The 12,768-nt window shown below is 49.3% G+C and overlaps 4 protein-coding genes across 4 annotated transcripts; all 4 read right to left on the reverse strand.

Moving 5' to 3' along the window:
• Positions 1 to 8: 8 nt before the first annotated feature.
• Asppvi_006287 (uncharacterized protein) lies at positions 9 to 584 on the reverse strand (the record flags this gene model as incomplete). The annotated part of the gene is made up of 1 exon (XM_043302192.1): positions 9 to 584. The coding sequence occupies one exon, from the start codon at positions 582 to 584 to the stop codon at positions 9 to 11; it is 576 nt and encodes a 191-aa protein (XP_043158127.1).
• Positions 585 to 1,614: 1,030 nt separating this feature from the next.
• On the reverse strand, positions 1,615 to 4,245 carry Asppvi_006288 (DUF3433 domain-containing protein; the record flags this gene model as incomplete). Its single annotated transcript, XM_043302193.1, has 2 exons — positions 1,615 to 4,061; positions 4,200 to 4,245. 2 exons carry the CDS (start codon positions 4,243 to 4,245, stop codon positions 1,615 to 1,617), a joined length of 2,493 nt encoding a protein of 830 aa, XP_043158128.1.
• A 1,184-nt stretch (positions 4,246 to 5,429) lies between these two features.
• Asppvi_006289 (uncharacterized protein) lies at positions 5,430 to 6,446 on the reverse strand (the record flags this gene model as incomplete). Its single annotated transcript, XM_043302194.1, has 2 exons — positions 5,430 to 5,991; positions 6,043 to 6,446. 2 exons carry the CDS (start codon positions 6,444 to 6,446, stop codon positions 5,430 to 5,432), a joined length of 966 nt encoding a protein of 321 aa, XP_043158129.1.
• A 687-nt stretch (positions 6,447 to 7,133) lies between these two features.
• Asppvi_006290 (glycoside hydrolase family 55 protein) lies at positions 7,134 to 9,825 on the reverse strand (the record flags this gene model as incomplete). The annotated part of the gene is made up of 6 exons (XM_043302195.1): positions 7,134 to 7,886; positions 7,941 to 8,414; positions 8,465 to 8,830; positions 8,887 to 9,308; positions 9,365 to 9,645; positions 9,695 to 9,825. The coding sequence occupies 6 exons, from the start codon at positions 9,823 to 9,825 to the stop codon at positions 7,134 to 7,136; spliced, it is 2,427 nt and encodes an 808-aa protein (XP_043158130.1).
• Between the last annotated feature and the right edge of the window lie 2,943 nt (positions 9,826 to 12,768).

Here is a 12,768-nt window from a genome sequence, read left to right on the forward strand (position 1 = left end):
CCTCTCCTCTACTCCGCTTTCCCTTCAACATTTCCGGGTTCCTTGTCCTTCTCCTTCTTCAACTCCACCCCGAACTTCTCCCCCAACACCTTGGTAACCCACTCCTCCACTTCCCTCTCCGTCTCCTCATCCCGCACCGTCCCCGTCCCCATCTCCTTCTTCACATACCGCCGCATATCCTCCACGCCATTGATATCAAGCGCATAGAGCACGCCGCCCGTAGCCATCATCGCAAACGAACACACATTCAGCGTCGCGAGGCTCAGCGCCTCGAAGGCGTCCCCCGCGCCGTTGGCAGGGGGCCGGTGGTACACCGACGACGTCCAGTAGGGCGGTGTGGAGGCAATAACACGCTTGGTGAACGCGCGGCGGGTGATGAGCAGCGAGAGGGTGAAGAAGGTCACGCCGCCGAAGAGGAGTTTGAGGTTCGTGAGATGTCTTGGTGGTTGCAATTGCGTTAGTTGCGGCTGTGGTTGCGGTTCGGTTGATCCGGGGGTGGACTCGGGTTGGGAGGATGCTGGAGACGCCGATTTTGAGTCTGTGGTTGGGCTTGGGCTGGGGCCCCAGTTGAAGAAGGAGAGCATGGTGTTGAGCTGAGGTGTTTTGGTGGGTGTGGACAGTGGTGGACTTGCTTAGGTGAAGTTGAGTTGATAATTTTATGCCGACGCACGCACAATGAGATAAATCCGGCACAAGCAGAAGGAGACGAGACTTGGAAGCCGGTCGTGTTAAGGAATATTTAAAGTCAAACGGATTCTGATTCAAAGGGTCTCATCGAGGCGGAGATACCATGCGGAGTTGATATTTGCTGAGGTCACGTGCTCACTTGCGATCCATAGCTGCAGATTCATCTCATTGTAAATCCCACGGAATTAGGCTTATCGTTGTTTGTATCTTATAATACACTATGCGCCAAATAGAAAGCTCCCCAATTTGATAGCGAAGCAAGGCTACCCCAAAGTACCATCAGAAGGGTATATCAGCAACTCGGCTGAAATCCATGCCAGTTGGTGACCGCGTAAACAACCCTAKCGAGCAGAGGCTATTCAAAAATGGCAAGACAAACCACCAGCCAGCAGTGACGCCGTCTGCTGGTCCGGGTAAATAATCGATCCTGTGAGAACTCATTTTAACGGATGGTATCTGGTCTTATCAAGATAATAGAGAATTAGAGATGCTGTCACTCCAACTTTATGATACTGTTGTGTTCTCTAGGGGTACAGCTGGGAAAGCAAATAGGCGCCTGTACAATGCCATGCAGGTGGATGATGTTTTGAAAACAGAGAAATGGCAGAGAGCATTTTCAGAACCCAGTAAAACATAGCAGAGTATCACCGAAACAGAATGGTATTAGAACATGCAGGACGCTAATATCACGAAAAATAAGAAGCAAATCGTCGCATTTAAGCATACATCATCGTTGTCATCGTAAGTCAATCGTTTTAATATAATCGTAATTAAAATTTCCGCCCGACATCGTCGTATCGTCGTCGTTCAATCATAAGTGGATTTTTTGAAAGTGCTTCGTAGGCTCGTAGAATAACCAGGTTCATGGAACGTATCATAGCATAAATAACCGCACCGGGTTTGCCGTTGAAAGAAGGAATAGGACAATCAGCTTTCCATCTTTCCAGTTGTAATTAGCATATCGGACCGTCCAGGTCGTTGGAATCGGTCTATTCCGAGATGCTCTTTCCCATCACGCCCAACATATATCCCGAAGCCGTACATTGGATATTGCCTCTCTCCCGGAGGCGCTGTCACTAGTCGAGTGACAAGATCCGTCTTGCTTCTGGGTTCGCGGAGGAGCTTATCGGCAAGAAGCGGGCTTTGGTAAAAGAAGCTGATTTGGTCTGCTAGTGTGCTGATGTCGTGAGGAAGATATCTGTATCTGCGGGGCCATATACTCAAGAAGGATACGGTGTATAGAGCGCAGAAGGCAACCAATGCATAGAAAGCAGGCATTAGTGCAGCAATTCGTATTTCTTCGTGCGTGGGATACCAGAGGGCAATGAAGACGCCACCAGCCAGTATAGGGAGAGCTGCGGACACGATGCTCATCAAAGAGATCCATGCCACTTTGTAGTGCGCATTCAGAATAGCTTGCACTGTCACCTGAAGAGGAAATGATGCGGGATATTCTAGCAACAGAGTTTGCTCTGCTCGAGCACCATCTGGAGTGGACAAAGTGGCGTATGGCTGCAGTGCACGGAAGTAGACATCGATCGGTTGCCAGGCGAGGAAGAGAATATTACCGATCAAAGCAGGGATAAAGCTGTACAGGAAGTTTGAGGATGAGAAAGCGCCCGTCGAGGGCAATGTTGGTAGCTGTGGAGGAAATCCGCCTTTAATGGCATCGTGGATAAAGCTGACGAGCACGAACGCAATGAAAAGCGCGCCGATAATCACCGACCAAGCGACCACGAAGGTGTCTTTGAGAAACCACGGTGCCCAGCGATAACGGACAGATTGGGAGTATAGTTGTTGTTCAAAACCTTCGGCCGCATGAGTGCTCCGTCGCTCGATATCGAAGGAGACCCTGGAGACTAGCGGTTGCTTCTCACGGCTCGTCTCTGGTCGGTGCAGAGATGGATTCCGTATCGGGGCATCAACCTCAGCAACTCCGTAGAAGACCTCAGCACGGTTCGACACCTGCCAATAGCCTAGCCGGAGGACTCTGGGCTCAAGTGCACTTCCCACATCCGGCAGTGTCTCGGATTGTTCAAAGTCATGCAGAATGTTGGATCGCTGGATGACAGGAATCAGGTCAGCCAGACTGACAGGATCCCACATCAGTCCAGACCATATCCGCATAAAGCGAATGAGGAGTGCCGTCAGCCCAAGAGCAAGTAACGCGTAAACGGCCACAAGTGCCCACCCCACAGCTAGGACAGCATTCCATCGCCACTGCCCTTCGCCATTGATCAGGTACCACTTTGCTTGGAAGAAACAGCTGAGAAGCGGGATGGTAATGATGTTTGAGATCCAGATCGTAAGCAGAGCAAGCCCAGCTAAGGGCTCTCCATGCCTGAAATACGACCAGTCAGGTAGCAGGAAGTTGCGTGACAGAATTGGCAGCTTCTGTATCACGCGATCATGGAGCTTCTCGGATGCTATGATTGCAAATGGCATGATGCGGTATACAGCCGCCTGGATTACAAACGTCCAGATGGTGATAATAGCGGCCAGAATCTGGGGTAAAAATTGAACCACGAAATACCGTGAGCCTCCTGGTCCATCGTAGTCCCAGATTCCTTCGTGTCGCTGTGACCAGATATTGCAGAAGATAACCCCGGCAATCATGAGCAAACAAGAAAGAATGGCCAGAGCCAGTGCCCACGGTCGTAGTACAATAGGCACAAAATTCAACGGGGGGTACAGCAGGTTATTGTCCGGAGGGTCAACAGCAACAAATGCCTCCGGATCAACCGAGCTTTGTGGCGACCTTCCTGGCGGACTCTGCTGGTGTAATCGTTCTTCTGGAGGCCGTAATGGACTTCCTTTAGGCTTCGAGGGACGGGTGAACTGGCCCAGAGCTGCATCCCAGACGAGAGGCTGTGGCGGATATTCGACACTTGCAGCCGAGGACTGCCTCGATAAGCTCGGTGGCTCGTCTTCTCGTGTGAGCTGATTAATGGCGAATCGAATGTAGGGCAAGTCGTCCGTCCCGGGAGTCGGTGAGCGACCGGCATAACTATCATTTGGTACATGTCGAATGGACTCGCCGGACATGCCGCTGACAGGGATCAGTCTGCCCTGCTCGAATCGAGCTTGTCTGGGGTCGGAGGGAGGAACATTTCTGTTTCGAGACTGTTCCAGAATGGAATGTTGCGATCGAGAACCAGCCATATTGGCGCCTAGATGCGTTCGAGATAACGTGGGAGACGATGCGTTTGAGACAGGATGGGAATTCGGCGTAGCATACCGCTGGACGGTGAGACGACTCTCCGCACTTGGAGTTCTAGAACTGGACGTTGTCGTACGATCCGACAGGGAATAGTAGTCATCCGACGCAGCAATTGACTGTTTAGATTCGGAACGGAGCAGCTGTGGTCTGCTTGCTGCGATGAATCGTCAGCACCCTGCAGAGCCTTTTATCTTGCCTGGCAGCTATAGAAGGAGTAAGGGGAGGTGGAAGAGTGAGAGTGCAAATATGGTAGATCAAGCTTGCCTCTCAATTTTCTTTTTCTTTCACTTACAGCTGACAGTCCTCAGACTCACATTTCCCGACCCCGGGACATTCATGACGGCTGTAGACACCGAAGAATGTATGCGGTCAGCTCACCTTCACATGGATGACCAGAGGCAGAGAATGATATGCGAGGGAGAAAAATGATAATTCATAGATTGTCATGGGATGAGGAGGCTGTCATGTCAGTATTGTGGATATTGGGTTGGGTGGTTGGACTATGGAGTGAGTCAATGAGCGACTCCCAGCCTCCTCATCCCATCCCAGCCACCTGTAGAAGCAAGTTAAACAACCGATCAGGAACAACAGATTCAAATATGACATGGCTCAAGCTGATTGGAAATCTAAGCTGCAGATTGACTGTGGTTGGATGCATTATAGCGGTTTGATGAATTAGGTTTCAATTCCCTTGCTGTGTTATTCCTGGTTGATACTAATGACGATGTTTGTTGTTGTCCAGTTGACCGAAGCCGAGTACTAAATAAAGTCTGTGGACAGTGGATTGCGGCCCGATCCAGTCAAGCCCACTACACCATAAAAGGCTTATTATTGTCTAATTTGTCAATTTCGGAATTATGTACAAAGTACAGAATTGAGACCTGAGGAACCTCAAATAGGCACGATTTGATGGACTGAGAAAAGGGCGGACAAGTGTATCTATCGGGCTCTGAAGTTGACGGATGAAACCCTGAACCCTAACCTACGACTGCCACGAGTGTGTAATGGTTCTATCCATGAGAACGTAACATGACCAAATATGCAATTAAACGAGTCTATGTGCCAGCATTGATATGAATAAGCCTTACGCAGATTGGGTCCATCGTCAACCACACTCTGATTGCCTATTTTCAGAGTCTTGAGCCATATAGGCATTTCATCGAACCCAAAGGGAGATACGGACTTCGATGGGCCATTCCCGGTGGTGATTCAAGCTCGTCAGGAGTAATCGGAGAAGCATTAGTTGTCTAATATTACGGGATATTGGATAGAAGAAGAACATACCCATTCAATTGACTAACTAGTCAAGTACAATTTGGTTCGAAAGAATAACAAAAGGAACCCCGAAGAATCGCCGTACCGAAGATAAACTGATGCCAACCCATCGCCGTCGCTATAGACCAAAACTAGCTAACTGCGAAGTGGCTCAAGCCAACCCCTTCATGGGTCTCTGCGAACAGAGCCTCCAGAGAGGCGAGCGAAATGGACTAGTTACAAAAGAGAGAACACCGAAGGCCGCCAGCTAATCGTCAAGATCCAAAAGCACCTGATCCCAGTACGCCGTCTCCTTTTGGTCTTCGTCCTCGTCCTCCTCTTCCACGGCCTCTGCAAGCAGAGCCTCCAAGGAGGCGATCTTATAGTCGATTATCTTTCCGAAACGGGCGAGGTCGGAACGGATGAGACGAAGGCGATCGAGATCCTCGAAGTCATCGATGCTAACAGGCCACTGGAGAGCAGTACCGTCAAGAGGATTGCGCCGACGCTTCTTAGAAGGAGTCAAACCAGCAGAAGACGACGGGCGAAGTCGTTTGAGAAATGGGCCCCTACCCTTGTCGACGGTAGCGGCGGAAGGACGACGACTGACAGGGCGACTTGCGCTAGCTTCGACAGAACTTGGAGTCCAGGCCTTGCTGGCCGAAGGAACTTCAACAGCAGCTTTGTTCGCAGTGGGCGTTTGAGTACGACTCGAAGCGACTGACTGCTGTTTGGAGGGGACTTTAGCACTTTCATTGCTCGGAGGGAGGTCTTTCAGAGCAGGTCCGTTGTTCCAGAGCTTCAACAAACCGCCAGCCTGCAGAATCATGCTATACAAATAAGCAACCATGCTAAGGGAACAAAACAAAAGAGAAACTTACACGTCGTCATGGGAGTTCCACTGCCTATCACGACCCAGGTAGTATTTGCACTTGGCGCCCTTGCCGTGCCACAAGCAATTGGCACAAGCACCTTGGAACAACGCACGGGCAGTACCATCCGAACTGTACTTGGGGGAGACGATGCACTTCCGAAACGTGCCAGACTCCGAACATTGCTTGCAGGCGGGATCGATTTCAATACCTCGTTGGTAAAGAATGACAGCGGACTGGTGGGATATATTCGCAATCGACTTTGTCACTGGCTTTCCGCTCTTGCCGAAAGACCACTCGATCTCACGCTCCACGTCGAGGAGAATAACACAAGATCTTTCTTGCTTCGTAAGGGAAAAGTGACACTTCTCCGCCGCTTGCTCAACGGCACCGTGTCTGTCCGGGATGTGCATATTCGATTTCATGGGATAAAGCCTGGTAACCAACTAACCGAAGAAGACGAAAGCGATCAGCAAGGGAAGGGACTCTAAGAGTCCACAAATTTGAACAAGTGAATTTGAGATAGCGTTCATCGCAGTGGGGGCAGGGGTTAGGCCAGCAGCCGCCCTGTGAATATCCCGCCAATATTGAAGGGGTCCAGCTCCCTTTTATAATTTTACCTAAGCTATGAAGGAACGTAAKGGTGTGAATGACTACATACATAACGATGACGACTAATAGATATCTTTTGCACATTCCCTTAGGCTTTCTCGAAACCATATACATACCTATCGAGATCATATCATCAAGACAAGTGTATAAAGCTGATGGCTTCCACGTTGGTGACTCATGCACTGGTCAGGTAATGCAGAGAATTTTCCTAACATTTGACCAATTATTTCCAAATATATAAACAGGCATGTAGAGAACATCAAACAGATGATCAATCTTGAAGATTGTCAGTTCCGACTGTAAATCGAGCTGTTGGCGATTCGATACGGAGCACTGCGGGTTCTCCTGACGACTCGTACTGGTCATATACGATGTGACCTGGATATTTCAAGTATACATTGCTCAGTAGACATTATCTATCACTCTTAGCTCTCAATTTCATATGTATAACCCATAATCATATCACCCAATGTATATACCCGCCGCCTTCATGAATTGTACAAATACGCCGCAATGACTCCTCCCCATCCACCAGCATTGTCACTTTGCTTTGCTATGGCTGTATTGCCATTGACGACCATGTTCGTGGTGCTTTTGGTATTGGTCCCATACAGATATAGCGAAGAGGAATCCACGATGCGAATTGCGTTCTGCTGACAGTCCCCCTGGCAACCTTGTTTGTTATTGAAGAACACCCAGTTGCAGCCGCCATACAAGAAGAGATTAGACGAGCTACGAATCAGCTCAAACAGCGCCATTCGGCATGTTGCATCGTTGGCAGCGCATTCGGAGTAGTCGGGATCGCTTGCGATGAGACTCTGATCCCACGGCGCTGGAGCAAGGAGGTTACCCGGTCCTTGCCAGTACGGCGTTTCGCTTTGCTGGAGGGCTGAGAAGACATTGCGTGCGCGTTGGAAGTTGTACTGGTACAGAGTGTTGTGCTCAAAGCCTGTGCCCACCAGCCACGTAGCTTTGTTGGCTTCTACCAGCAGGCCGCGGCCGGTTGCGATGGCCTGATTCCTGCTGCCGTCGAGGTCATGGTCTGCTGTCCATCCCCACATGTTCTCGATGTAGGCTGACGATGTGCTGGTGAGGCGCAGCAGTCCCCATGCCGCTCTGCAGTCTGCCGGGCCTCCTTGACATTTGGTCTGGACCAGGCTGCCTGCAGCACCCCCAATGCGGAAATGGCTGTTCCAGAATCCGACGTCCCCTTGGATCTTGCCCGCAATATTCACTTCCGCCTAGAGATATGTGTCAAACGAATATTCAGAACTAGTGTCAGGAGAAATACGCACCACTTGGCATCCGGGCAACACATCAGCTACAGTAAACATCATATCGCTCACATGGAGTACTCCGGTATCCCCCGGATAACCAAAGCGAATCATAGGGCGGACTGCATTAATATCAGTGAACTTGCTGCCGGAAGCGCTGATAGCCGACGCATAAGCGTCCCCAACAATGCGAATGTTAGCAGGAACGAAGATGGTGTCCGTGACGATGTAGGTGCCGGCCGGAAAGTAAATAACTTTGCAGTCACGATTCTGAGCCAGAATGTCGTTGATATTCTGTGTGTCATCGGTTACTCCATCGCCATATACCGGTTTATCAGAAACTGTTTTGATATTCAGGACCTGTTCGGCAGTGAATTCGCTGTAGGTCGGCGGAGGCATTATGAAATAGTCCTTCCCACCCAGAAGGTCGGCTACTCGTTTGGTCGCCACACTTTGGCCTTCCACGTGGTTTTTATTGGTGTTGCCGGCGGAGTACTGGGATTCTTTAGCTCAAACGTCCTATTTTAAGTTGAATGAGCTCTTACCAAGTTGCCATGCACCCAAGTGTCCAGCATATTTCCACTAAGCACTGGATTGTTCCCCAGACTGACAGTGGTGCCAGAATTCTCCACGTTTTCCAGGATTATCGCATTTCCAGCGCCCCCGGAGTTGCCAGATACGACTAATGAGTTCAACCCGGATCCCTTCGAGTCGATGATGGTCAGGGATCCGGAGGTACCGTTGGCGTCTATCCCAACATTCCCGTTCTCGAACCGACATCCAAGGAACACAATGTTCGTTCCTCCAGCTACCACGCCGGTGGTCGTCCCACTAAAAGTGAGGTTCTTAAAAACCCATTGTTGTCCATTGAGTTTCATCCCAATAGCGCCCCCATGGAAGCGCAGGTCATTCTGCAAGTCGATGGCGCATTAACAGACATTCAAACTCTATATCAAAGAGTACCCACCACAATAATATTACTGTTGTAGCCGTACTGAGTGGTCAGCCCGACGTGTGCACTGGGACCAGTGGGCATGTTGAACACCACATTAGTTAACTGCGTCGCCTGACTCACTGTCCAGTCAACCAGCGCGATGGTTTGTGCTGTATCAACACTAGTTGAATCCAGAATCACATTCTTGAGACCGATATAGAAGTTGTTTGTGCCCTCAACATTTGGGTCTTTTGCGTAAATAATATGGTCATCGCGGAAACCCGGTGCTGCTTTCAAGACCGGTGGATTTGTCGGGTCCCCGACCAGGACAGTACCCACGAAAAACTGCAAACTGCTTTTCATCAGGTAGGTACCGCTGGGAAGATACACGATTGCTGGTTGACCAGTTGTGCCCATGCTCTGAGCATTGCGCTTGGGACCATTGGATGCCCCCGCTGTCTGAATTTCAGCATCTGGCGCTCTGCTTAGATTTTTGAGGAGGCCGCAATACCTTCAATAGCATTTTGAATAGCACCAGCTGTGTCATTTTGGCCAGTATTATCGGCGCCGAAATCCTTGACCACATTACGGAAGACTTGGTAGTTTTTCTTCACGTCCGTGCTCAGAAATGAGGATTGGCCGTTGTGGGCTATCTTTTCGTACCAGAATCCTGATGAGCTGGTCCCTGTGGCTGTACAAGATGAGCTCTGTTGATTTGGTTGGTGGGTAACAGTTGTAACAGGATTCTGCCATGATTGTGGAGTGTCGTCCTGGACTGTGAAAGGGATTCCACTGCTCAAGTCAGCCTGGATGAGTCAAGGTTGAACACAGGGCAATGTACAGAAGCTGAGGAACATATGTTAAAGGTGGAAAGTAAAAGTCTCCGGATTTCTTGCCCAACGCTGTTGCGGAAATACGTGTCGGAAGAAGGAATAATGCTAATACACAGATAACCGCAGGAAAAGACGCCATGTTCAGAGCACCTTGTCTTCAGCAAACAAACCAAGCGAGGGAAAAAAGACCAGCTGGGACCGCTCGGGCTCCCATAGGAATAAGATATCGTGGCTGAACAACTGTAGAAGGAGAAGAGGAAAAGACAGGACGATCCCACCGCCTTAGTGAAGTCGAGAACAGGCAGTGGAAGCACAAAGTATAACCCGAGAAGTGACAGATGAAGCAAAATAATAACATGTGGCATTAAATCTTGGTAGACTTGTTTATGTCGTTTGAGCCATACGGCAAGTTGGTCGAGCATATTTGGGTGCGGGTCCCGGCAGGGGCAAGCCTACTGGATTCCGCGTCGCGATGACCACACAACTGGAATTCTGCTCCGGATTCAGGAGAATCAAGAATAATGTCAATCGAGAAGAGAGACATGGCCGCAAGTACTAGCACTGGCGCGAGACTGAGAAGCGTCAGGCATCTTGGCCCACAGCAGAGTCGCTCATATTGTTATGTTTGTGGTACAGAGAACAAGATCTGACCCGATCACAAGATTGACACTGTCCCATAAACAATCAAGACCTAGCCAGCAATGTTGACAATCAAACTGAGACATTGCAGCAGTTCGGGGGATGCGGATCGCATGTCTTGATTTTGGCGCATACCAAAGCGGATGGAAGGCAAGGAATAGTAGAATCGTCGCGGTTTGTATTCCCGCCTCAGTACTTGTGATAATCCACGTGCGTTTTCCCTGATTTTGGAGAGATTCCTCCCGACTGCTTCTGCTTGGTTCTGGCCTGCGTCATGTTGAATCTCTCGCGTCTCATTCTGCTCCCCGAGTCCCTCCCTTGCTTTGGGCCAACCGATGCATCCGCTGCGGAGCTGATCTGATTGGCTGTTCATCACATATTGAGACCCTGTATGTTGCAACGGTTAGTAGAGAATCATGAAAATAGTGAACAAGAGTAATGATGTGTAATCCGAAGACGAGAGTATGGACCGATTGGAGCCGATCAGAGGACCTTTGAGAAGGGGCCGCCATACTTGCATGTGTTTCCGGCGCCGCCAATTCCAAAGTGCACATAACGCTGCTGTGGGACTTTTGTGAATGGGAGCCTGTCTCTTGGGCGAGGACGAAGAGAAGTCAGCGGGATGCTGTGGCAGTCCTTGGGGAGCAGTAGAACGCGTTGGTCATCATCCTCGTCCGGATTGGGTCTGGATCGAAGCCAAGACGACGTTTTCCAGAAGCCAAGCATGTCAAGGGCGCTCAGCATTCGTTGTTGGCATGCGACAAGCCCTTGAGCATGAAGTACGATCATATATATCGAGTCAGATGAGCTGAGATATGACGAACAAACCTAATGAAAATTTTGGACAATCTATCTTTTCGACCAGAATGACTGGATAGGTCCTCAGGTTGATCTGCGGGGTATCTTGACACAGAACTTCGATGTTTTCCGTGTTCAGGAAGAGACACGGCAGGGTTTGTCACTTAAATTCTGACAGATCTTAAAGATTGGTAGCACAGTGGCTCAATGAAGAATCCGCAGTTTGAGTTGCTCAAGTGTTCCTTAGGTGCTGGACTTGAACGGTAGCCTGCATCGCAGGTGATACTTTTTCCTGCAGTGTCATATGAGATCATCCTTCGTGCTTTCCATTTGCTCTTACTCTCGAGCAAGATCATCAGGTTTCTTTTCCAGTCGAGAGAGCGGCATGACACACCGCGTCCTGCCTATGCAGAAGACGAGACTGGTCGTGAGACTGGTCGCTAAGTGTGCTAGGATGGCCTAATGCATGTAGCTTGAAATCCAGTATTTCACTCTTTCTTACGCCACATTTTTCTGTTATTCATGTGCCATCGGTGTGAAACTGTGACTTCCTGATGTAGCGACCAGACGCTGACTTTCGATCAGAGTCCCTTGGCTCACTTCATGCCTTCGCGGCGCCACCACACATTGAAATAGGATTCCATACACCATGTATATTTGTCGCAGGGAGGGAACGGGGGAGAGCAACATTGATATACATTGTCTATGGGAGCAGGCGGATCGAATATCCTATCAGAAATTCGTTACCCACTTTCGAAAGATGGAAAGAAGATAGACCGTTTCCGCAGTTTGCATGATGACATTCTGGGGTCGAGCCACGTTATCAGTAAGCGATTGATTTATCTTTTGCCTGAATAAATGATTAGGATGTTCCACAGCAGACATCAACTTCAATTCATTATCGAGTTTTCTGAGAGCAGCTTAATAAGCGCACGCATCCGTCTACAGTCTACATATTATACTCTTTCTGACATCTGGGCTCTTTTGTCTTATCTTCGCCATTGGTCATGGCCCATCCTTCTGAATAAGTATAGGTAGGTTCTGGAAAAGATCCACCAAAGAAGGACCCACCAATCCGGGGCGTGTAAGGGCACGCTCCCCCGGACTTTGGCCGTTGGAGTTTGAACTCTTAAACTCGGATATCTGAAGGCATTGCGGGTTAACTTTGTCAAAGTAGATTCATTTGATGCACGCTATATGAGGTTAGAACTTTATCTGTCAAATTTGTTTCAACATGAGCTTACAGGATTATTGACCGGCGACATCCCCTCTCTTCAATCTCCATGGCCTGATCAGTATCAACATGAACTAATCTTCCCCGTCTGACGGCGGGTGTATAGCTTTTTAAATTGCGTTTGCATTAGTCTTCCTTGGTCCATTGCACTAGTCTTGCTCAAGCGACGTGGAAATCAGAAAAATTGCGAGGTTGAACCAAGGCAAAAGTCGATTAAATAAGGAGCTATATAGTATCTCAAGTTCAGCACATGCGCGCTCGTTGATCAGTATTGCAGAGCAAAAACCATCACGTGAGCCACCGTTGAGGGCTTGAAATCAATTTGGATACGCGGAAGGGGACAGGAGCAGCCTTCCATTTACTGGTAGCGCAATTTCACACACACACACGTAATTTGGTGCACGGAAATAT

The sequence above is a fragment of the Aspergillus pseudoviridinutans genome, assembly GCF_018340605.1.
Source record: "Aspergillus pseudoviridinutans IFM 55266 DNA, scaffold_4, whole genome shotgun sequence".
In the NCBI taxonomy this organism is placed as follows: Eukaryota; Fungi; Ascomycota; class Eurotiomycetes; order Eurotiales; family Aspergillaceae; genus Aspergillus; species Aspergillus pseudoviridinutans.